Here is a 25,959-nt window from a genome sequence, read left to right on the forward strand (position 1 = left end):
CAAGGATTTAAATACAGTGACATCATATTCACAAAACCATCGCTTTTAATAACCACAGCCTTTGTCTCACTTTAAAACAATACAATTTTAGCACAGCACACAAAACACAGAACTAAGAAAAATTAAAGGAATTAACGAAAAGTGGAACGAGAGCACTTGTAAAAAAAAATCTAGATCTACAATCTACATTCGGTCGCGATTAGCTCGATCGCGTTCGCGAATAGAAGACAGAACGACAACAGACACGACGAAACGAAAAAGGAATGTTATGATTTCATGGATCAACCGTATGTTTTTTATTATTAGATCTTGTCTTGGCAACACTCATTGCAATTGGACGAGTAACCAATAAGAATTAGAATGCATTTTTAAATCTAAATTCTTATTCATTTCTTATTGGACTTATTGTCTTAATGGAATAAAGAATTTTAAAAATACGGATCTATAATATTAAAATAATGTGAAATATAAAATTTTAACACATTTTTATTGTGAAGTAAGAAAAATAAAATTATTTAATTCTTATTATTTTACAATACTGATATATAATGGACGTAAAATTTTCTTCAATTAAACTTCATCACCCAAATTAAAACTTTTTCAGTATTTCTGTTTTGTAAAACACATGAACACAATTGTTTTTTTTTTTTTTAATTTACTTAGTTTTTTCCTTACCGTAAAACGGATCATGTTTAATGTCAAAATGACATCGCAGTTAGATTGCCAAATAAGAAGTTACCCTGAAAAAAAGGAGTATCGACTATATTTTAATTAAAAGTATCCTGGATATTCAAATCGAACAGATATCGTACGTCAGACTGTATACTAGAAAACGAATTGTTAACTATACAAATGAATTTTTAAAATTTTAAACATGAACATTTAATTCATTAATATAATTGCCGCATTCCATTTGGTATTCGCCTTGACGATTGTCTTGATCTTTTAGTCTCTAAGGTCCTCGAGCTCCCTCGTAGGCATGTATTGAAGTAAAATGTTATTAAATTTAAATAGGTATTACTTAAATTTTTGTATATATAAGAGCTTTTGTACAATTTATCAAATACAACATTCTGTGCCAGTTTAGCTTTTAAACGAGTGGCGTAATAAATGTCTTGTTTTTTGAAGGTCTTTAGTTTTGTATAACTTTCTTGTTCTTGTTTTTTTACTTAGTACACTTATTCTTTTCCTATGTTTATACATTTCTTTAAAAAAATAATTATTTATTTAAACGTCAATGAAGTTTTCCCCGACTATGAATTCGATTAAATAAATGGTAATTTTTTTTTAGAATATGTCAAGCTTCACACAAAGTTTCAAGACTTCAAATTTAATGTACACACTACACACATGTCAAAAAAGTTGTAAAAGATGGCAGAGGCCGCCTTTTCGGAGGACGGAAAATATTATTCGGCGATAAGCCAAGACGGTAGATTGAGAATATGGGACACAGAAACTAATGTCCTCAAACAGGAGTACACGCCGGACCTCCATTTATCGTCCCCGCCGTCCTGTTTACAATGGCTCACGGTCTCGTCAACCGCAGTAAGTACACACGTGGTATTTTATCCCATCTTTTACTTATTAAACCTGTTATATACTCAAAGGAGGCTATAAAAATGAACTTTCTACTCAAGTTACGTTTCTCAGATTTATTATTTTGATTGTATTTTAAATAAACAAAAACATAACAACATAACCTCTTTTTTCAGAGCCCTCCGAAAGGTTCGAGAAGAAAGTCGGTTTCGGAAGGGGAAACGCAATGTATAGCTCTAGGAACGTCAAGTGGAAAGATTCTTCTATATTCTATAAGCCAGGCTAAAGTTGAAACAGTGTTAAAAGATGATAAGAAAAATCATAAAATTCAATCCCTAGATTGGCATAGAAAATATGGTTTATTCAGTTGTTCAAATGAAAATTATATTCAAGAATGGGACATACAAAGTTCAAGTGTTAGGAATAAGTACAATATTAATATTACGACTAATAATAAGCAAGGAAACAAAGTCAGCGCCATAAGGATTGTACCACACAATCAGGTTAGTGAATGCTTTTCAAATATTGTTACTTGTCCCATTAATGTGTTTATAGAGAACAAACCGAAGTAACATTAAAAACATAACATATAAATTGAATCTAATTATACCTATATTTTACATATAGTTATAAAACAATGTAAAACAACTCTTGGAGTTACTGGTCAGTCACACGATTTCACACCTCATTATTTTTTTTTATACCAGCCCTTATATCGTTCCTGAAACAGTAAACTCCAAAAATAATTTATAAACTTTTGTCTTATATATCTTTATATATAAAAAAAAATATATGTTACAATGATTATACAGATTAATGTTACTTTGCCCAACTTAAAATACACAAAAAAAACCCTTACAGGACCATTACTAGGTAACATAGGTTAAGTGTATATTGTAAGTAGAACATAAATGTACATATATGGTAACTAGGAAATAAGTGTACATATATGATAACTAGCAAATAAGTGTAAATATAGACATAGATAATAAAAATAATATGTTCAGAAATTACAAATCAAAAAATTATTGTAAGAAAAGAAAAAAACCCTCAGCGTCGGACCATGTTCTAGTTTTACTAGGCAGTCATAGGACTGTTGATTTGTATTTTTTATGATAAATCACCTGTGTTATTAATATAATTATATTGCATGTTTAACAAAAGGCATGTGGAGGCCCGTGGAAGATAATTTTTAATTAGGAAAAACGAAATATAGGCTATATTTTTTAATAATTATTATATTTACGAAAAAATGAAATTGGTGGTACAAATTTTGCCAGGTCAACTATTTAATATGTAAATAAATAATTAAGTAGTTTTCAAGTCTTGCATCGTATATTTAAACATTTATATTATTTTCAGAATACCCCTGCCAAGTACATAATAGCAGCATCGTGGCAAGTAAGGCTCTGGAGATTGCACGATAATGACGCAACTGTGGTAAAGTGTCTCGGTCACAACGCTGCTCCGAGAGCTTTACTCACTATCGCACAGTTGAACAAGTCTTGTTGGCTGATTGAAGGCTCACAGTAAGTTACTTTAACAAGGTTAACCCATCTATCTATAGAAATAAATAAAATTTGAGTGTCTGTTTGTAACATTAAAATAACAGCTTTTTACTAAATGCTTATGGATGTATACACAATAGATATACCAAAATAACATTTTTTACAATTTTTGTCTGTCTGTCTGTTTGTTCCGGCTAATCGCTGAAACGGCTGGACCGATTTAAACGCGACTTTCACTGACAGATAGCTGATGTAATAAAGAGTACCTTTGGCTATTTTTATAAAAATAAAAATAAAAAATGAAACTGCAAATTGAAAAAAAAAATTTCGCGGGCACAGCTAGTACATAAATAAAAATTTATATATTTGAAAACTTTAAAAACAAGATAAGTATCTCCTCAATTTTAAACCATAAGTTATATAATATAATATATTCAACTACACTAATTATGTGGTGATAAACCAGGAATTCTACTATATAATAAATTGGGGATTTCTAAATTATTCTAAACTAGAGACCACTTTTACAAAATGGACAATTTAACTGATACACCTCAGACCACCATCTCTAAAGCACTTTTAAATCTTAATTCTAGTTTTACTCCTATTCATTCAAAATACTTATCAAATTAAAACTTTGTGCCTTTAGTTTACTATTTAATCCTCATTTTAAAAAAAATTATGGCAATTAAAAACTGTTATTTTCATAAAAATTTAATCATTTATTAATTTTAAATTTACAGAACGGAACGCCTACTCTCATTTTGGGACGTAACAATCACAGAAGACCATATACCTCAAACTAACGGAGACGACACTATACCGAGTAAACGTCAAAGAAAAAAATCCTTCAATGCTCCTCATATACCGACCCCAACCTACAACTTTGTTCTCGAAGACGCCCCAAGGATAATTGACGTAGAACTTAAGACGGAGGATAATGTTAATAAGTTAAATTTAGTGGCAGCCACTAGGAGCGGCGTTGTACATTATTACGGACATATGTTAAATGGGTAATGAATTTTTTATTATTTTAATAGTTTGTAAAAAACAATTGTAAAATTTGTAAAAATCAATAATCTCCTTATTCAAGTGGGTTTAAAAATCACTTTTGAATTGTCATTAACAAATATAAATTGTATTAATTTATAATAAACTAGCATTTCGCCCTGGCTTCGCACGGATATTTAACAAAAATTTAAAATAAATCCCTTATTTTTTTTAAATATGATATAGCCTATATCGTCTGCGAAGCCTATTCAATGCAAACAAACAATCAAATCTATCCTTTTTATAATATTTATGTATATATTAATTGTGTTAAAATAAATTACCACCAATTCAGAATATAGATTCTGTACAGAAGAACCAGCAAAAAAATTACACTTTTAAAAAGTATTGCCATTGTACTAGTCTTTAGAAATAAATGTCTAACCTTCTGTTACTTTAATTTCTCGTATGTTTTTGTTCTTTCATTCCTTCTAAAAGTGATTGAAAGACTACAAATATCATAAGAAAAATATAACAACTTTTTCCACATTAACATCTTTTCATAGTAATTTAAAGAAGCCTTGACATTATACTAATCATTGAAACCTCAACTATGTATTTAAAAGTTGTTACAGCTTTTGGTTTTCTCATAAATCAATCAACTTAGTTTAAATTGAATTCATTTAAACAAATAACAACATATTTTTTTATAACTGTAATTCTTTCCTTAACCTATATGTACTCTAAAACTTCTGAAAATAAAATGATACAAGTAAAATAATCATTTTCAACAGGGCATCATCAAAACCTATAAAGCCATCAGTCACAATCCAAGTAACGACGGAGGATGCCCAACCGTTACCGTTGCAGTGTTGTAAACTTCCAGCGACGGGAGACTTACTTCTAGGATATAATAACGGACCCACATTACTGTTTGAAAAAATTGTAAGTATATATATATAATTATGTTCCCTGTGTGGCTACGGTAGTATAGTCTGTTCAACGATAAGAGATACCAAATGTAAACAAAGCCCATCATTTTTTCGTAGCGACGACGGAACAAACAAAATGTAGTCTATCTCTTTCTATCTTGTTTGTTTGCTATCTGCTGCACGTCTCTCTGCAAGGTCGAACGATATTTTAACTGGCCTTGAAAACAATCGGACCGCGTACGGCCCTTTGATTTTGTATTATTTATTTTTATTTCATTTCATGTCCTGAAGCGCTCGGGTGATTAAGGAATAACACAGTTCCACTTACACATGAGTTCGCGCTATTTTTGGCGTGAACTTGTGGTGGCCTGTGTCCAGCAGTGGACTGTGATAGGCTGAAATGATGATGAATGATGATATAATTATTAAATCAATGATAAATAAATTCAACTAAATTAAAATTAGTGTGCTAATAATTTAAATTGATACAAGGTATATTACAATGAAATAAATGGAGTTTACATCGACAGTAAAAATTAAGAATAAAGTAGAACAACTAAATTTGTTTGTTATTCAACAAAATTAAAATTAAAACTGATACAATACAACAATACATACCAAGTAAACGTCATTATACTATAATCTTATTTAATTTTACATTGAGAATCATCATACAAAAAATTTATAAAAAAAAATTGATTTATACAAGATGACAGTTCTCATTACATTATCAAAAAATCGTCAAATTAATAATTTTAGAGGAACGCTCATATTATGTACTCGTATTATGTAAAAAATCAGATTATTATGATTTTCAATAAAATAAAACATTAAAATACTTCAATCGGCCATTTTGATTGAAACACGAATCACAGTGCATGACGTCAAGCTTAGGTAAACACCGCTGTCAATACTCTCTCTGTTTTCTTCTTAGACACAATAACGCGTTTACCTAAGCGTAACATCAGAGCGGACGCCATGACACCTGAAGCCGTTTTGGCGCACTATTTGAAAAAATATTAGAAAAATAGTTTTTAAGTTCCTTTAACTTACGTTTATTACCGAAATAAAGGTTTTTTTGTTAATAGTAAATGTGTACCCACATTACGGAAGAGGTTTTCAAAATTTTTCGTCACGCCTATTATAATTAAAATTATTTTTTGGTTATGATCGTTTTGATAGTACAAAGTAGCACGCCAACCAGTAATATAAACAAATAATAGAACCTATTTAAAAATTTGACAAAAAAGTTACAAATTAAATATTTAACAATTTAATTATTTTAAATAATTTCATTAATATTTTCATTCAATAATTCATTCCATTACTAACATTGCAGCGTCTTCGGTGCGACAAAGCCAGTACTGCGGTCACCAACCCGCCTGCCCAGCGTGGTGACTATGGGCAAAACACATGAGTTCACGTTATTTTTGGCGTAAACTTGTGGAGGTCTATGTCCAGCAGTGGACTGTATAGGCTGTAATGATTAATAATATTACAATATGAAATATAGATATATTCCTTAATCTAATAACAATTATTGTATTGTATATTGGACATCTGAGACAAATTCACTGAGATAAATTAATAATAAATTCTTCATTTTCAGATACCAGACTTGAAGACAAAAACGCAAGTTTTAATACGAGGTGAATTCAAACAGAAGAGTAAAGGGAATCAGTCAAATGAAGTCAATAAAGTTCGCTCGGAGAAACAAAATGACGTTACATACATTGAACCAATGGGAGGAGTCAGTAGGAAACGACCCACCGTCGGAGGAAAGGTTAGCGGTGTTTACTGCTTGTGTATATTTCGAACCCATACATTTCTTTTATAATAACAATTGCAAAATGTATGACTAAACGTACTTTAATAAATCTGTATTAATATTATAATACCATTCATTAACAACTGCTCTGGTGTAGTAGTGCAAGTAGTTGCCTAAAAACACCGATGATTTAGGGTTCGATTCCCGCTCGGGATGGGTATTTCACACATACATAAGCCTCCACAAGTTCGTGTATTGCCCATAGTCACCACAGCTGACCGACGCACCGAAGACGCTGCTGCCCGTCTTCGGCCTGTGTATTTCAAAGCCAGCAGTTGGATGGTTATCCCGCCACCGGTCGGCTTTTAAGTTCCAAGGTGGTAGCGGAACTGTGTTATCCCTTAGTCGCCACTTACACAGCCACGAGACAGCCACGGCAAGGGAGGGGGTGGCTATATTCTTTAGTACCGTAGCCACACAGCTTGATGGTATGAGGGGTATTTGTATTTGTACAAATATTTCTTAATGTTGTGAATGTCTGTCCTTGTGGGTGTCCTTCCCGATCGGTCCCGGTTGTTATCATGTACACCTGATAGCGGCTGTTACTCATAGTAGGGAATATATCCGCCAACCCGCATTGCAGCAGCGTGCTGGATCAAGCTCTGATCCTTCTACATGGGGAAAGAGGCCCATGTATACATATATAGCGGTGCTGTTACTGGCTGAATGCAATTTATTAAGTTCAAACAAAATTACAACAAATAACTAATTATTATAAATTTTTACTACTATTTACTATTTATTTAGATACATATTTTGATATTCAAATCAAATCATAGTAACTTAATTCAAATAGGCTTCAATACATTTCCAAATCGTCAATATAAAAATTAAAATCTTTTAAAGTTTATTATTATTTGTAAATTTGTTCGGAATGTAGATTCTGCAGAGAAGAATTGACAAGAAACTCTGCGGTTGCTCTTTTGAAAATAATATATAAGTCTGGGTTGTCTGGAAGAAATGGGTAATTAACCATAAGTCCGTCCATTTTACTGGCATATATATATAAAGTATATATCTATTTTTAAGCTTTGTAATATAAATAAATACATAATACAACATACCCACACAGTCGTCTGTTCCTAGGGTAAGCAACTTAATGCTTGTGTTACAGGTAACACCCGACTGTTATAACTATTTTTATATATTATTTTTATTATAAATATATATAGACATAATACATGATCTTCTAAATATATAAAATTCTCATGTCATGGTGTTAAACATTGAACTCCTCCGAAACGGCTCGACTGATTTTAATAAAATTTTATGGGCATATCGGGTAGGTCTGAGAATCGGCCAACATCTATTTTTCATACTTCTAAGTTATAACGGGGGGATTAAGGGTGTTAACAACATATATGGCAAAACAACGTTTGCGGGGTCAGCTAGTATAAATACATAAATTCACATATATATTTTCATTGTTAACAGGTCGAGGTATCAATGGAGGCACGTCTAGAAAATTTAACAGTTGACGTCAAGAGTCGCAGTAAATCAGCAGTCAATCAGAACATGACCAAACTCTTAATGCAGGGATTGCATTCAAATGATAAAGGGTGAGTTAACTAAAGTCTTGTTCTATATAAAATATAGAAATGGCGTAGAAAAGTGAAAAACTCTACCTGAGTTTTAGTTAGTTAAATGATTATTACTTCCCTTGGATATGTGCAAAATTAGGGAAGTACCCATACTATGTGACCCGTTCAGGGGGGTCTTTAAAAATACCACATCTGGTCTTAGGTTTTCGTCACGTAGTCAATAATCTAGAAAAATCTTATACTTTTTCGAGCTGTATACATGGCGCATTTATGGTATTAATAAAGACAAACATAACCTAAAATATATTTTTTAACTTTCTGTTTGTAAAAATTATTTAAACCTCACTTCTGAATTACTACGTGAAAACTCGAGGGAGGGGGGGGTCTTAGCAAATACTACGGGTGGGAGACCCCCGTTGGTGACCACCCGTAGTAAAAACCGATTAAAAAATTGTAAAAATGGATCACGTAGTATGGGTATGTTCCTTTGTTTTTTACTATTTATTAATGAAGATACACATAAAGTTATTACAAGTTATGCGGCCTTGTGATTAATTGCCCTTCTTTTGAATGTGTTATTTTATGGAGATATTTCGATAAGTATACGCTTCAGCCTGTAATATCCTACTACTGGGCATAGGCCTCTTTCCCCATGTAGGATAAGGATCAAAGCTTAATCCTCCACGCTGCTCCAATGCAGGTTGGCGGATATATTCCCTACTATGAGTAACGATCGCTATCAGGTGTACATGATAACAACCGGGACCGACGGCTTAACGTGCTCTCCGAGGCACGGTGGGGAGACCCACGAGGACTGCACAAACACCCAGACCACGGCAAACACCTGTATGGCCAATACAAATGTTAATAGTATATAATACAAAAGATAAGTATACAATATAAGAAATACTAACCCTTCTTCTGTGTTCAGTATGGTGCTATCAGTCCTACAGCGGGATGACCCGGCCGTGGCCCGACGGACAGTGGCCTCCTTGCCTCCGGACTACGTCCCGCTGTTGCTGCAACAGCTGGCAGACCTGGCCTCTAGGAGGACAGGCCAGTGAGTATATGTTGATACAAACTGTATCTATATTTGTTTAACAATTTATGTACACTAGGATAGTAATAGGAAATAGCTCTTATAAACAATGCTGGTACAAAGCCACTACTTATCCCATGATGGAATCTCTTCCAGTAGTTCTGTAACAGGAAAATTATAACACAGTCGCAAAATTAGCGTGTACAATCTCAACATATTGAAAATAAAAATATACTATATAATAAATACATAATTATACAATATATAAATGCATATATACATAATAATGTATACACACAATATTATATGTAAATACACTAACACTTTTACTTGGAAATTTCAAAGTGTCAAATCATATCAATTTCTAAAGTGTGGTTATGAGAAAACATTTCATTTGACGAAAAATTTCAATCAGACTTATTTTGTAGAATAATGTAATTCTTAATAAAAAAATGATTCCAAGTCAATTTCATTGACCTCGATGGGTTAGGAGTAACGAGACAAAAAAAAAAGCTCCAGAAAAAAAATCAATTATAGCAATGATAGACCTCTGTTAATATTAAGGGCTCAAATTCTCACAGTATATTTTTTTTGTCATCCCAAATAATATTTTCGATGTAATATAAAAAAAAAGTTGTTTAATATTTTGGCCCAGTATATACACACGTGAAAAACACGTATACGTACAATGTTACACTTGTGTATAAACTACCCATCACCACTAAACAACGTTAAAGCTATATACACTATATCCCATTGTTTACCGACAATAAGTTCATATTTAGTCATTTATTTCACTTAAGAATTCGCTTTTAACATACAATTTTTTGATGCAAAAATTTTTTTGTAGATTTTGCGAAACATCCGTCCTAAGAGAAAACAAAATATTTGTCAGGGTCAAGTATATGTAGTACTGTACCTTCATATACAACACACACTTGAAACTAATTTAAAATAATGACATTATCTTTGTACAGATGTGCCGCTGCCTGCACCTGGCTTTCCGCAGTGCTGCAGACCCACTCCGCGCTGCTGCTGGCCACCCTCGGCTCCAGCTCCTCCGACCACCTCACACAGCTGCTGGCTATATTCACACACAGGTACGATTACTCTGATACCACAATACATACACATATTTCTTTTTTTTTTCTTATAATAGTCACATGGTCGTAAGTTTCTAAGGTAAGCAACTTAATGCCTGTTTTATAGGTAACAGCAATTTGTTTTTGATAAATTTACTTGGAAACAATACATATATAAATACAAATATTACACCCAGACTCAGGGGGGAATCGAACCCACAAACCACGGAATAGAAATCAGGACCACTACAAACTGCGCCAACAGGCTAGCCATTTATTTATTTAAACATATAAGGTAAGGTAGATACAAATAACACATAAGTTACTATAGTGCGTTCAACGAGCCGAGATACCAAATGTAAACAAACCAAATGCGAGGTCATTCAACTATGCAGGGCTTTAATACCTTTTTTTTACTTGCACACATTTTTAAAATGTAAAATATATTTATATTTTCATAATTACTTAATTAAATATAATTATTTAAATAAGATTTGAGATACTGCTTAAATAATAATTATCAAAATATAAAAATCACCGCGGACATGGAATGAAATAAAAATAAATAATTCAAAATCAAAGGGCAATTACAAAAAAAAAAAAAATCAAAGGGCCGTCCGCGGTCCGAATGTTTTCAAAGCCAGGTATAATATCGTTCGACCTTGCCGCAAGACATGCAGCAGATAGCAAACAAACAAGATGGAAAGAGATAGACTATATTTTGATTGTTCCGTCGGTATCGCTTCTTGTTGAACAGACTTTAGTTCTGTATAACCATAGTGTGCTAAAATATGCCTATATATATATATATATAGGCATCTTATATTTTATATTGTAGGCCTCTTTCCCCAAGTACGAGAAGGATCAGAGCTCAATCCATCACTCTGCTCCAATGCGGGTTGGCAAATAATATATATATTTATATTCTTTTTATTGTTTCAGACGATCACATCTATGTCAACTGCTAAACTTGAAAGGTCGCTTAGACCTCACAATAGCACAGCGGTCATCCAGCGATGACATTGTTGAACAACAACCCGTGCTGGAGTATAATGGTATTTTTTTTTATGTAACTAGTACGGCAAACAAGCGTACGGCTCACCTGATGGTAAGCGATCACCGTAGCTTATAGACGGCTGCAACACCAGAAGCATCGCAAGCGCGTTGCCGGCCCTATCCCCCCCCCCCCCCCCCCCAGGAGCTCTGGTCACCTTACTCACCAACAGGAACACAAGACTGCTTGAAAACAGTATTATTTAGCTGTGATCTTCTGTAAGGTCGAGGTATACCACAGTCGGGCTGCTCCATATTTTGAGCAGGAAATTTGCATTCGCTAATCTGACAGACATCGTCCTGTCGTACGAATTGCCAAACAAGTTAAGTTAAAAGTTGTTTTTATTGTCCTTCTAGTCTTAGAAAACTTGACAAAAAAATCCCAATTATATTTAGTCGTATCCAAGTTTGGCGTCTCGCGACCCATTTTCTTATTCATTTTTATTTATGTAGATTTATCAACTATAAAATATTAACACGTTGAACGCCATGCGGGACACCAGTTCGGCCTCACTGTTTTAGACCTGGGGGCTAGTTTAAAAGTCCTTATTTACAAAAAATTTATGATAACTTTTTATTGCATTACTATACTCATTCTTAAAGATATTACTTATTTTTAAGTCATATTTTTTAAGTTGACTCTGGCTCACGGTCATGTGGTGTCCCCCGCGGCACCAACGGGACAATTGTGTGTTTATTACACGGTGTCCCCCACGGACCAAACAGAAAAACTAAAAAATCAAGCCGGCGCTTGACGTGTTAAATACTAGCAATCGTAAAATATTCAATTATTAAATATTAATTATTTAAATATTTCGTTTTTGATTAATATTGTTTAGTCGTTCGGAACGTTTTATAAAAATTACGTAAATTTGAAATTATTATTTTTTAGATTCATCATCAGATGAAGAAATGGAAATAGAAAGGTACCAGTCCGGCAGCGAACAGTCCTGGGACGACGACGGGGAGAGTCCGGCCAGTCACAGCGACCAGTCAGACGATTGACATTAAATGTTCTATTTATATTTCATTTTAACTTGTCTGTTATATATTACAATGTTAAGAATAATAGTAAATAAGATTAATTTTTAATTGCCTTTTTATTTTAATAATAATAATAATAATAACTTTATTTGATAAACACACTGTTCCTAACACACAATATATGCATATACATATAACGTCCGAGGCAGGCATTACAATCAAAGTCTTAAGTCTAATACAATATGTGAGTAATTAAAAAACAAAATAAAATATAGACAATAAAAGAAGATAGTAGCGCGGCGACAGTGTGTCTCACAAAAAGATGGGACCTCAGCTATTCTCAGGACTAAAAGCCCTGACACTGGTTTTCAGGACCACCATTCGTTTTCCCATTTTGGCGGCAATAGTAAAAAGGATAATTAAATAATAATGCGAAATTGAAGTTAAACAAATATTAATTATTAATAATTATCTATAATATACTAGCTGACCCGGCGAACTTCGTATCGCCTAACACAAACTTTATCGTATGGTATTAAAGTTCAAATTGACTTTTAAGTATTATCACAAATCTTTTGTATATATAATATCTATAATATAAAAATGAGTCGCTGAATGTGTTGCTAAGCGCAAAACTCGAGAACGGTTGGACCGATTTCGCTAATTCTTTTTTTAAATATTCCTTGAAGTACGAGGATTGTTCTTACGGAGAGAAAAATTTAAAAAAAAATTTAAATTACCTGAAAAAGTCTAAAACCAACACTTTTCTATACTCCCATACAAAAGATTTGTGATAATACTTAAAAGTCACTGTTAGGCGATACGAAGTTCGCCGGGTCAGCTAGTAATATATATAAAAGCGAAAGGTCACTCATCACGAAATCTCCGAAACTATAACACCTACAAACTTGAAATTTGGCAGGTGGGCTTCTTATAAGACGTAGGCATCCACTAAGAACGGATTTTACGAAATTCAACCCCTAAGGGGGTAAAACGGGGGTTAGAAGTTTGTATGAAAGTCCTACGTTTTTGAAGTAAGAGACTTGAAATTTAAAATGTATGCTCTATAGATAGTGAGAAGGTGTTCAAATAATGTATCTTTAGAAATCAACTCCCTTTTAGGGTTAAAACGGGGTATGGTAAGTTGACTCACTCATCACGAAATCTCCGAAGCTATAACAGCACAAACTTGAAATTTGGCAAGTAGGTTTCCTTATAGGGCGTAAACATCCGCTGAGAACGGATTTTACGAAACTCGACCCTTAAGGGGATAAAACGGGAGTTGGAAGTTTGTATGAAAGTCCTATGTTATTAAGGTAAGAGATTTGAAATTTAAAATGTATGGTCTATAGACAGCGAAAAGATGTCCAAATAATGTATCTTTAGAAACCAACTCCCTTTTGGGGTTAAAACGGGGGATGGTAGTTTGACTCACTCATCACGAAATCTCCGAAACTGTAACACCTACATACTTGAAATTTGACTAAGCTAAGGGGGTTTAATTGGGGTTGATAGTTTGTATGAAACATATACAGCAGCAATAAGTTCGCCTGAAAGGCTATTTATACCTCAGCCTGAAAATAAAACTAAAAATGTGGTGTATAGAGAGGTTTTATAAAAATAACTATTAAATTATACTAAATTGTGCGTTTGAAAAAGTTACTCAGAGTGATAAGCATTTCAAGTGACTGAAATAAAAAAAATATATATATCTTTATAACCACGCGGACGTAGTTGCGGGCAACAGTTAGTGTATTATAAAACAAAGTCCCCAAAGGCGTATGTGATCGATTCCCTCAAAATCTACTGAACGGATTTTCATGCGGTTTCACCAATAGAGAGAGGGCTTCAAGAGGAAGGTTTACGGAACGGCTAAGCTGATTTTGATGAGAGTTTCACTGGAAGTTTACCGGGAAAACTTTGTGACAAACTGATTTCAACGCGGGCGAAGCCGCGGGCACAGCTAGTACTAATATATAATAAATACACTAAAGAAAACAATAAATTATAATATGTGACATATTAAAGACAAAATATGACCTTACATGACAATACACATATTCATGAACACATACAATTATATAATACAACTAGCTGTGCCTGCGGCTTCGCCCGCGTTTAAATCAGTGAGTCACAAAGTTTTCCCGGCAAACTTGCCACGATGTCCTTAGATGGCGAAGTGGCTTCTTCCGGACCGGGACAGATATAATATCATAAATAACGGTTCGTTATTAAACAGGTTTGTTATTTTTGTTGGCGTCCTGTCGTGTTGGCGCATTGGCGCGTTGGCACGTTGGTCCATTGGCGTGTTGGCGTGTTGGCGCATTGGCGTGTTGGAGTGTTGGCGTGTTGGCGCATTGGCGCGTTGGCACGTTGGCGCATTGGCGTGTTGGCGTGTTGGCGCATTGACGTGTTGGCGTGTTGGAGTGTTGGCGTGTTAGCGTGTTGGCGTGTTGGCGTATTGGCGTGTTGGAGTGTTGACGTGTTGGCGTGTTGGTGCATTGGCATGTTGGCGTGTTGGCGTATTGGCGTGTTGGAGTGTTGGCGTGTTAGCGCATTGGCATGTTGGAGTGTTGGCGTATTGGCGTGTTGGCGTATTGGCGTGTTGGAGTGTTGGCGTGTTAGCGCATTGGCATGTTGGAGTGTTGGCGTATTGGCGTGTTGGCATGTTGGCGTGGCATGTTGGCGTGTTGGCGCATTCGCGTGTTGGCGCATTGGCGTATTGGCGTGTTGGAGTATTGGCGTGTTGGCGCATTGGCGTGTTGGAGTGTTGGTGTGTTGGAGTGTTGGCGTATTGGCGTGTTGGCATGTTGGCGTGTTGGACTGTTGGCGTGTTGGCGCATTGGCGTATTGGCGTGTTGGCGTATTGGCACATTGGCGTGTTGGCACATTGGCGTGTTGGCGCATTGGCGTATTGGCGTGTTGGCATGTTGGACTGTTGGCGTGTTGGCGTATTGGCACATTGGCGTGTTGGCGTGTTGGCGCATTGACTTATTGGCGTGTTGACGTGTTGGCATGTTGGAGTGTTGGCGTGTTGGAGTTTTAGCATGTTGGCGTGTGGGCGTATTGGCGTGTTTAAGTTAAGCGGACAATAAAAAAATGTCGATGTTTCCGATTTTAGTTATTTTTCAATATGCAATGAATCAAAACTAATGAATGAAAACTATTGCTAACGGGCGTCAGATGTAGCCCGGACGACGACCACTGACTACTGCAGTCTCTACTACTCAGTCAGGTGTGATACACATTATATAATTTATACGTAGTAAGCCGTTAGAGATAACTCTAGAAGAAGTCTCTTCCAGCTAACCTGCGGTAGGTGTTTTATTTATTTTTATTTTTTATTTTATTACTGGACTTTCATTTGGACAAAATATCTGTGTTGTTACGGCAATAAAATATATAGCCGCCCCCTATCTTCCCGTGGGTGTCGTAAGAGGCGACTAAGAGATAACATAGTTCCACTACCACCTTGGAACTTAAAAAGCCGACCGGTGGCGGGATAACCATCCAACTGCTGAATTTGAAATACACAGGCTGAAGACAGACAGCAGCGTCTTCGGTGTGACAAAGCCAGTACTGCGGTCACCAATCCGCCTGCCCACCGTGGTGACTATGGCAAACACACATGAGGAGCTTGAACTTGCGGAGGCCTATGTCCAGCAGTAGACTGTATCAAGCTAAAGTGAAGATGATGATGATGATGAACACGGAATCGACTATCTGTTTAAGCGTTATATCAAGTCAGTCAGTCAGTCCACTGCTGGACAAAGGCCTCACTGAGTTCGCGTAAGACATCCCGGTTTTCCGCAATATAATAATATATTTATATATAATTACTAGCTATGCCCGCGGCTTCACCCGCGTTTAAATCAGTGAGTCACAAAGTTTTCCCGGCAAACTTCCAGTGAAAGGAGAATGCCCACCGCAGTATGGACTTTAGTTTCGCTTTGAAAAATTTTGTGCCATGATGATATTTACCACATTTTGTAGGTTCCTTAGTGTACATTTAATTAAAAAAAACGCTGTTTCTCTAGCTCGACGGGTATAATGAAAAAAAGTCACAACAAAAGTGGTTTTCTTATCCTTCTTTCATTTTGTATTTTTATTTACATTTGAAGTTTTAACTATCTGTAAATGTTTGAATATAATCTGAATGCAAGTAAGTTAATGCTTCAGTTTGCATATACTCTAGATTATTGAAGATATTTGACACAACAGAGATATTGACTTTCCCTTATACACAGGTTGATAACTTATGCACATGTTGTTTTAGAATTTGTGTTTTTAATCATTTAACTATGACCCAAGAAACCTACAAAAATATTTCAGATAAGACAGTGAGGCAATAAATAAAAAACAACTTGTGTATACAAAATCATTTTTTTTAACAAGTAAATACTACATTGTGCTATTCTTTGTAAGATAACTGACTTTGTTTTGAAATATAATTCTATAATAATAATTGGTATGAGGGGTATTTATTTGACACCTAGCAAACAGTCTTACAATCGTTTTGTAGATTAAACAATCAACAATTGGGATTGTGTTGTGTAAAACAAACAAATACTTTCATTTTGAAATATTTTAACAATTTAAATTATTCATTTTCAAATGAGAATTCATTAAATATGTCATCTAAAAACTGGGCCGGAGCAGTAACATCATTATATCTGCCCCACCCCAGGTACCACACCACACACATAACATGGGCACAACAACCTACAGTTCTGTTGCCCACAAGACAGCTGCAGCAATAACCTGATATAGCTTCGACACTATTGGCAACATTTTCATCTTTACTTATCAACAAATATGCATAATAAGTTCTGCCACCAATATGTCGAGACTTTATTCTCCCTCTCAGTAAGAAATGATTTGTGCCCAGAATAAGAGGAATATCTTCTTCAATTTCGTTATTAATTTCTATTGTGTAAGTGCCGTTTGTTCGTACGTGCTCACCGTAATATGAAGAAGCTTGCTTGAGCTGGTATGTCCCTAATGCAAATCTTTTCAAATCAGTTATGCTAAGTCTTGGGAACTGATCTAAATGTGGGTGGTGAGCATCAATGCTTACAAACGTAGCTCTTCGCCTATTATAATTTTCAATTCTTACAGTATTAGCAAGAACATTATCTATATGTAACCTACGTACCGCAATTGCCAAATATTCTGCTGCTTCTGGTATGTCTTCAATAAGTGGGTGCAATTTATTTGTTAAGGCACAGCCGTTCCAAAAATCGATCATTAAATGCTTAGCAGCTTTATTAAAAAACTCTTGGCGAAACAGTTTGAAGTCGCGTTTTAGACGACCATTGACCACTTCAACCACCCACCTACACATTGTTACACATCTCGACTTATTTGCTTGTTGTGTCGTAAGTTGATGCTCGCCTTCTGATAAAGACTCAGGCATATGAGCTTGATAGCCATATTCTATCAGTTCAGGTATTACATCCCTGAAACCTCTATCTAAAATAAAAATATCCCCCTCTCTAAAATATCTTCTCATTTCACCATTACTATTTCTAAATTCATTACTCATAATGGTAGCATCATTCACTGTCGCTCTATATGGACCTAAACAATCAAGGATATGGCCATCACAACAAACTATCATGAACGGCTTCACCAAATTAAGATGTTTATGTAAGCTGAAGGACTCTTTTTGAAATAAATAGTTGCTACTGCTTTGTACGTACACATATGTAGCATCACATATTACAATAGCGGGTCTCATTTCTGAAGAAGGATTAGGATTCCCGAACAGTCCTTCTGGAATTGTTTTATTCCTAGCTGCAACTTCTTCCACTGTCATGTGATTAAGGCCTAAATGTAAAGGAACCATCTGTTGGCTCATGCAGTTTCTTGCCTTATTCATATTTCTTTCTAAAGTGCTTCGGGGCATTTCAAATAAAGAACTGAGCCTTTCATTGCTATCACCGGTACGCAATTTGGCCAAATAAATACTTAATGCCACACTTGCAGAAGGCACTTCATTGTGCAGACTAGGCATTTCTGCTAAAAGTTCATGGAACTGAGCAGCTGTAACTCCAAGCCAATACTGGCAGAGATTGGGTGGCATCATATTTATGTTATTGAAATCCAACGTTCTTAAATTAATTCTCTCCATCATATTCAGCATGTGATCCATCTGTGATGCAGTAAAATCCCTAATATTAGATTGTAACTGCTCCCAACAATCATTTTCTAAATGGTATCTGCAGACACGAGCAGAAGATGGAATGTATAATCTATAGCGACATAATAACATTTCCTTCACTCCAGTTGGTACCAATAAACGTTCAACATTTTCACATCCTGAAAATATACAATGTCTTGAGGTTGCTGCAACACGTGAATAAGTTTGTGATATTATTCTAGCAGTTTCTTGACGTTGTGGGACCGAAATATGTGGAAGTGGAGGCGTCACAGGTATATGTGGTGGTTCTCTATTATCAGTTTCCTCATTGAAGGCTTCAATAGGTCTATTGGCATCTTGCCGCGTTTGTTTTTGAACATTTCTCCTAGCAGCAAGCCAGCATGCAGTACAAACTCTATTCAGATGAGAAACCTGAAATTAAAATATTTGTTAAGCAATATATTTATAAAAATTACTAGAACAACTAATATTTTCTAAAAATCTTATCTTAATATGTATGGGTATGCTTTGATAATCATAAAGAGTACATTTTTCACTAAACAAGGTTGTTTAAAAAGGGTGTGAAAAGATTATTATGGGGTCGGCAATGCGTCATCAGGTGGGCTGTATGCTTGTTTATTGTTGTTGATATTAAAAAGGAGACTGAATGTAAGTTTTAAAAAATCACATATAATCATAGTAAAAAAAATACACAAAAAATAATATGTACCAAATGAGGAAATGTCCAACTAATTATAACATTCCTTTCTGGGCTGTCTGGATGTACAAGATGAGTGCGGGCCCGCAGAATAGATATACCACAAGCAAAGCACACATTTCTATGTCCAGACACGGGCGATTGGGCTGGTACACCATCGGGTACTTGTTGTAGCATTCCAAAGCACTCCAAGCATATTCTACTATTAGAAGAAACCTAGAAAGAAATTAATATTCTTAATACTTAGTTTATTTTTAGCTACTAAGCTTATTACATATAAATACCTAACTCACTGATATTAATTGGATGGATTGGAGCCCAGCATAATTATCAATGTTTTTTACTATGTCCAAAATAAATACAGCACTAAGCATGCGCCATATTGTAATATAAAGGCTTTGTAAACTCCAATTAGTAGTTTCAGTTCCCTCTTCTAATGAAATAGTTGCCTCAGTCATAAAGTCTACGAGTTTTTTAATAATTGCGAAGCTGAATAGGTTATAAAAATATGTTAATACTTTTAACTTACCGGCGTTGGTGATACCCAGACACGAAGAATATTCACCATAGGCTCTGTTGCATCTTCCACCATGCGCCAGCGCTGGTGCGCCAATCTCATAGAGCAATTGATACACCGGCGAGTAACATCCATTGTCGTAGATAGGTATAGGTTTGGTTCACAAACACACCGAAAGTAAAGAGTCTCTGTCTCAAATATATTTTCAATTTCTATAGTTCTAGGAGGAACACGAAGCTCAACTCGACAAAGAAAATAGAAAGAAAACAATAAAAAGCTCTGACACAATAACAAACGAACTTATTAGCACGAAAGTAGGTACGTCAGTAACAGTAAAACGAAATAGTTACACATTTGACTTATTTGATATCTTTTAAGTGAATATCGCATTATTGCCAGTTGTAGATCGATTATTGATTAATCGATTATGATTGACAAAACACTAAAACAGGATACTTTCAGATAGATTAATCAAATAAACTCATATTATTATCAAATAAAAATTGATTTTCTTTATTATTTAACATGTTATTATGAACTGCCAATTCGATATTTTAATAAAATAAATATAAGTGTATCGATTATATTTTGGTGAGTCGATTCGCTCGTACGAAAATTGCAATACTGAAGATTCAAATGTCAATAACAAAAAATACTTGGGAATTGCGAGTAAAACGGAAATGAATAAATTACTGCTTAATATGTGGATTCTTATCCGTCGAAGTTATGGCTAAGTATTTTACAATGGCTAGTGAAAATTAAAAACTTAGTTTTTAATATTAATTTGGTTTAGGCACAACGACGTGGAAGGAGGAAACCACCTATGGGCATTCCCCTTTAGTTATTTTTATAAAACCTGTCTAGTTTTATTTCCAGGCTGCAGTATAAATAACCTAGCAGGCGAACTTATAGCTGCTGTATATGTGTTGGCAACAACATAAAAATTTAAATTAATACTGGCAATACCTCGAGGTGTCAATTTTTTTTTACTTCCCTTTTTCGATGTAACGTGTAACCGTGTGTTTGATTTTTGTACCAATTTGCTTATAATCTCTAAACAATTAAAAATTCAGTGATTAGTGTGTTTACTTTCTTCCTGCCTATCAATAAAAAAAATTCAGTCCACTCAATTAACTCTCCCATTACGCTTTTTATGGTCACACCATAAAAAATTGGTCCTTCGAGCCGGATATGAACCAGCGACCTATGGATTCCGGCTCGAAGGACCAATTTTTTATGGTGTGACCATAAAAAGCGTAATGGGAGAGTTAATTGAGTGGACTGAATTTTTTTTATTGATAGGCAGGAAGAAAGTAAACACACTAATCACTGAATTTTTAATTGTTTAGAGATTATAAGCAAATTGGTACAAAAATGAAACACACGGTTACACGTTACATCGAAAAAGGGAAGTAAAAAAAAATTGACACCTCGAGGTATTGCCAGTATTAATTTAAATTTTTATGTTGTTGCCAACATAAGCTGCGGCCTCGAGAAACAAATTTCAATCAAAAAGGAAAAAATTAACTAGTTACAAACAACATGTTAACTGTCTGCAAACGACATGATTAACGTTACATTATAAATCAATGCATGTGTACACATCGAATAAACATGTACATAGATTTGAATCTATACTCTATTAGGTTTCTAGATATAAGTTACAGTAAGTATACAATTTTAAGTTACATTTAAATACATTCCAGGTAAGTAGGCAATAATTATCATTGTATGTTTGCTTACACAGGTATGTACATCTACTTTGATAATTAATAGTACAATAATTTGTTTTTATATCATTTTAACTGCTTACACATCAATATAACAGATTCTTACAAGTTTAGTTTATAGTTTTTACTTACACAGTATAATATAAGAAATTTTTTACAATAATTATAACTTTTGGTTACACAGTAATATGATGAAACAGTAACATTTTGATAACGATGATATAAAAAATACAAAATTACACTTTGGAGTAACACAAGATCCTTTTTACATTTATCACTACATTAGATATTAGATTATTATAATATTTTAGCTAATACTATAGTTTACACTGTTAATGCTATATACTTATAAAATAAAATACCAAAAAAACAATTGGACATCTATAATTTAAACATCTATAGGTAATAGGCAAATTTTTGTTATTGACCTATTATGAACGTGACCATTGGGAGTTTTAAGTTCAACAGTTCTGACACAACCATCTTTTCCAGGAAAAGTACCCGTTACTCTAGCCATGGACCAGTGGAGAGGTGACGTGTTGTCATCACGCAGTAGTACTAAGCTACCTACATTTATGTTTGACTTAATGTCGCGCCATTTTGGCCTGCTTTGCAACAGAGACAGATAGTGCTTACTCCAGTATCTCCAAAAGTTTTGCTTCATTTGAACGGTTAATGACCAGAATTTTAACAAGTTTATTGGTCTATCTTTGACGTCATGTTCTGGGTATGTATTTTATCCCGGAAGCTGGACCCCTTTTCCAGTCGAGCTTTCCAGATGGACAGGGATAACAAGTCTCGTCTTACTATTAAAGAGTTTTTGAGTTACCTAGAAAAACGAGCACTAGCTCTGGACAACTTCTCAACGGGGAGCAGCTTCACACAACAGAAGCAACAGCCACAGCGGCTTGCCAGTCACGCCGTAGCTGCAAATCCTGCTTCTGCAACATGCATGTAAGTGTGCACACAAGCTTTTTCAATGTCCCTCTTTTAAAATGGCAGCACCAAGCAAGCGCATGGAGTTCGCTATTGCTAACAAATTATGCAAGACATGTCTGTCTCCACATAAATACAAATGCAAATTCCATTTTAGATGTGCGGAATGCAAACAGGAGCACAATACTCTGCTGCATCAAAATAGCTTTAACAACTCTAAACAAGCATCCCTAACGCCCTCTGTCACTCTCTTGTCAAATGCTTCGCATGGTCATGTTTTATTGCCTACTGCACGCATTAAGCTAATATCTCAGTCGGGTACAATAATTTATACTAGGGCACTGCTTGACAGCGGGTCACAAGCTTCTTTTGTCACACAAAAGGTTGTCGATTTACTAGGCATGAATACAAACACTAGTAACACAACTATAGTAGGTATTACAAATGCGGAACAAACAGTTGACCGAAGCATACAACTTGATGTGCATTCTACTGTCTACCCCTTCAAGATCAATGTCAACTGTCATGTTGTAAAAAATATTACAACCAAATTGCCACAAGAACCGATAAACATCTCAAAACTGACATTCCCTGTAAACTGCAAATTGGCTGATGAAAGCTTTAATAAACCTGATGATGTGAATCTTTTACTAGGAGCAGATGTATTCTTCCAGGTCCTGCTACCACAGCCTGAAGGTAAACCTTGTCCTACTGGCCAGCGTCCTGCAACAGTGGATACTCTGCACTCCAATGTACCAATCGTAGTTCACACATCCTTCGGATACGTTGTTGCTGGTCGCAGTAGCAGTGCAGCAATTAACAATAAAAAGGCTAACAAGGTTGTATACTTATTTTGTCACGAATGTAATGATAATTTGAGTGATTCTTTGAGTTCTTTTTGGGCAGCTGAACAGGTGCCTGAAATATTTCATGAAAAATTACCAGAGCATGAATTTTGTGAAAAACTTTTTAATGAAACTACTAAACTAGAAAATAATAAATTTCAAGTTACCATGCCTCTTAAAGTTCCATTACAACAAGTTAACTTTGAGCTAGGGGAATCATTTCATTTGGCCTACACAAGATTTCTTAACTTAGAAAAAAGACTACATATGGATCCAACTCTCTTCTATCAGTATAAAAATTTTATTGATCAATATGTAGAACTAAATCATGGTGAATACTGCGATATAAATAGCTATGATATGTCTAAAGACCCAGTTTATTTTCTACCACACCATGCAGTAATTAAACAAAATGCTGTCACCACCAAACTTAGAGCTGTCTTTGATGGATCGATGCAAACTAATAAAAAAATATCTTTGAATGATATTTTACTCAACGGTCCAGTGGTGCAAAAGGATCTTTTTGATATACTTATTGCATTCAGACTAGAAAATTATTTCTTTATCTGCGATATAAAAAAGATGTTTAGGTGTATTGATTTGGATCCATCTTATAGGCCACTACAAAACATTTTATGGCGCGAATCTCCCGAACAAGATATTAGATGTATACAACTTAAGACTGTCACTTATGGGCTAAAATCATCATCATACCTAGCCACTCGTTGTTTGATAGAGCTCGCTGCCAGGTATAAAGATCAGTTTCCACTAGCATCTTCAATTTTAGAAAACAATACATATGTAGATGACATATTGGCAAACAGCTGTTCAGAAGAACAACTGCTCCGTATGCAAACTGAATTAATTCAATTACTTTCCCTAGGAGGGTTCGAACTCCACAAGTGGGCATCCAACTGCAATTCAGTCCTTAAAAATGTTAATAAAACTTGTCAAAACTTAAATGAGCTAGACCTGCAAAAGCATGAAATTTATGTAAAAACATTAGGTATTACGTTTGATATTGAAAAAGATGTTTTCAAAAGTACATGCCCCGATTCATATGCTAGTCGAAATGACTCAAAACGTGATATACTTAGTTACATAAGTAAGTTCTATGATCCATTAGGACTTATTGGGCCAATATTTGTACATGCGAAAGTAATTATGCAAAAGTTGTGGGCTACTAATACTGGTTGGGACTCTACTCCCCCAGATGACATACGACATACTTGGGTCAATTTTACTAAGAGCTTGACACAGATGGAGCCACTTAGCATTACTCGTTGTGTTAAATTATCCAATTCCATCACCACACAGCTGATAGGTTTCGCTGATGCCTCCTCCGTGGCTTACGGGTGCTGCTTATACTTAAGATCTATTGACGCTCAAGATAATGTACTCGTACAGCTACTATGTACAAAGTCAAGGATTAATCCACTCCGAAAAAAGCTAACAATACCTAGGCTAGAGTTGAACGCAGCGCTATTACTTGCTAAGCTATGTAAAAAAGTACTCAATACTCTTAGTAACAAAATAAATATTAATAACACTTACCTCTTCTCTGACTCTCGGATAGCTTTGGCGTGGCTGAGAACCGATGACGCAAAGTTACAAACCTATGTTGCAAATAGAGTCAGAGCAATAAGGGAGCTCTCAGAGAACTGCCATTGGCAATATGTAAATACTGAGGACAATCCTTCTGATTGCCTTAGCAGAGGTCTTCAGCCCCATGAGCTTAAGGACCATAATTTGTGGTGGCACGGTCCACCCTTCTTACAAAACAAACATCATACCTTTCAATCATCAGGTGCGTTAGCAGTGCCAGCACAATTGTCTGACTTAAAGACCGATAATACTATTTTGTGTGCCGCCGCTACCACAACTGATTCCAGTATATTTGAAAGATTAAAAAAGTTTTCTAATATAAACAAAATGACTCGTGTGCTTGCATATGTAATAAGATTTTGCAAAAATATCAAACCGCAAGACAATAAGCAACAAGGCTTCTTAAAGACCTTTGAACTTAATAGATCACTGATGATGATAGTTAAACATGAACAAGAGCAATATTTTTCAGCTGAAATCAAATCTCTTAAGTGTCAAAAAGAGCTAACAGGTAATTTAAAGGCATTGACTCCTTTTCTAGATGCGAATGGTTTGATGCGAGTAGGTGGTCGTTTACAAAACGCATCAATCCCCTACACAAGCCAACATCCAGCAATATTACCTAAAGGCTCAGAAATCACTGCTTTGATAATTAGAGATGAGCATATAAAGTTATTGCATGCAGGGCAAAAGCTATTACTTTCTTCCCTCAGACAAAGATTTTGGATCATAGATGGATTGCGTACAATAAAAAAGATAATCTATAAATGTGTAACCTGTTTCAGATTGAAGGCTGTCGCTACAACTCAACTAATGGGTTCCTTGCCTGCGCATCGAGTCCATGCATGCCGCCCGTTTCAGAAGATTGGTGTTGACTTCGCTGGGCCGGTCTCAGTAAAAAACAGTCGCATTAGGAAACCATTAATAGGAAAAGGTTACATTGTTTTATTTGTATGTTTTGTAACGAAAGCAA

General features: G+C 35.1%; 3 protein-coding genes across 3 annotated transcripts; 2 read left to right on the top strand and 1 right to left on the bottom strand.

Annotated features, from left to right (window-relative positions):
- The first annotated feature begins 1,356 nt into the window (after positions 1-1,356).
- Positions 1,357-12,601, top strand: LOC123667576 (WD repeat-containing protein 43). Its single transcript, XM_045601456.1, has 11 exons — positions 1,357-1,545; positions 1,713-2,039; positions 2,899-3,065; positions 3,788-4,057; positions 4,829-4,979; positions 6,576-6,749; positions 8,229-8,353; positions 9,267-9,395; positions 10,352-10,474; positions 11,399-11,511; positions 12,402-12,601. The coding sequence occupies exons 1-11, from the start codon at positions 1,372-1,374 to the stop codon at positions 12,512-12,514; spliced, it is 1,866 nt and encodes a 621-aa protein (XP_045457412.1). The 5' UTR covers positions 1,357-1,371; the 3' UTR covers positions 12,515-12,601.
- A 4,492-nt stretch (positions 12,602-17,093) lies between these two features.
- LOC123667471 lies at positions 17,094-20,044 on the bottom strand. The gene is made up of 3 exons (XM_045601366.1): positions 19,883-20,044; positions 19,366-19,569; positions 17,094-19,067 (listed from the first exon to the last, which is right to left on the bottom strand). Exons 1-3 carry the CDS (start codon positions 20,003-20,005, stop codon positions 17,094-17,096), a joined length of 2,301 nt encoding a protein of 766 aa, XP_045457322.1. The 5' UTR covers positions 20,006-20,044.
- A 2,551-nt stretch (positions 20,045-22,595) lies between these two features.
- On the top strand, positions 22,596-25,861 carry LOC123667472. Its single transcript, XM_045601367.1, has 3 exons — positions 22,596-23,493; positions 23,545-25,547; positions 25,772-25,861. The coding sequence occupies exons 1-3, from the start codon at positions 22,596-22,598 to the stop codon at positions 25,859-25,861; spliced, it is 2,991 nt and encodes a 996-aa protein (XP_045457323.1).
- Positions 25,862-25,959: the final 98 nt, after the last annotated feature.

Source organism: Melitaea cinxia, chromosome 28 (assembly GCF_905220565.1).
Source record: "Melitaea cinxia chromosome 28, ilMelCinx1.1, whole genome shotgun sequence".
Taxonomy (NCBI): domain Eukaryota; kingdom Metazoa; phylum Arthropoda; class Insecta; order Lepidoptera; family Nymphalidae; genus Melitaea; species Melitaea cinxia.

Bases quoted from the DNA above. Each gene is read 5' to 3' on its own strand.
- LOC123667576 (XM_045601456.1), top strand. From the start codon at position 1,372: ATGGCAGAGGCCGCCTTTTCGGAGGACGGAAAATATTATTCGGCGATA. The intron at 1,546-1,712 runs GTAAGTACACAC...CTCTTTTTTCAG, and splicing joins TCACGGTCTCGTCAACCGCA to AGCCCTCCGAAAGGTTCGAG. The intron at 9,396-10,351 runs GTGAGTATATGT...ATCTTTGTACAG, and splicing joins GCCTCTAGGAGGACAGGCCA to ATGTGCCGCTGCCTGCACCT.
- LOC123667471 (XM_045601366.1), bottom strand. From the start codon at position 20,005: ATGGATGTTACTCGCCGGTGTATCAATTGCTCTATGAGATTGGCGCAC. The intron at 19,570-19,882 runs GTAAGTTAAAAG...ATTTCTTTCTAG, and splicing joins TCTGGGTATCACCAACGCCG to GTTTCTTCTAATAGTAGAAT. The intron at 19,068-19,365 runs GTACATATTATT...TTTTAATTTCAG, and splicing joins GTTGGACATTTCCTCATTTG to GTTTCTCATCTGAATAGAGT.
- LOC123667472 (XM_045601367.1), top strand. From the start codon at position 22,596: ATGGCAGCACCAAGCAAGCGCATGGAGTTCGCTATTGCTAACAAATTA. The intron at 23,494-23,544 runs GTGAAAAACTTT...ATAAATTTCAAG, and splicing joins ATTACCAGAGCATGAATTTT to TTACCATGCCTCTTAAAGTT. The intron at 25,548-25,771 runs GTAGGTGGTCGT...AACCTGTTTCAG, and splicing joins ATGCGAATGGTTTGATGCGA to ATTGAAGGCTGTCGCTACAA.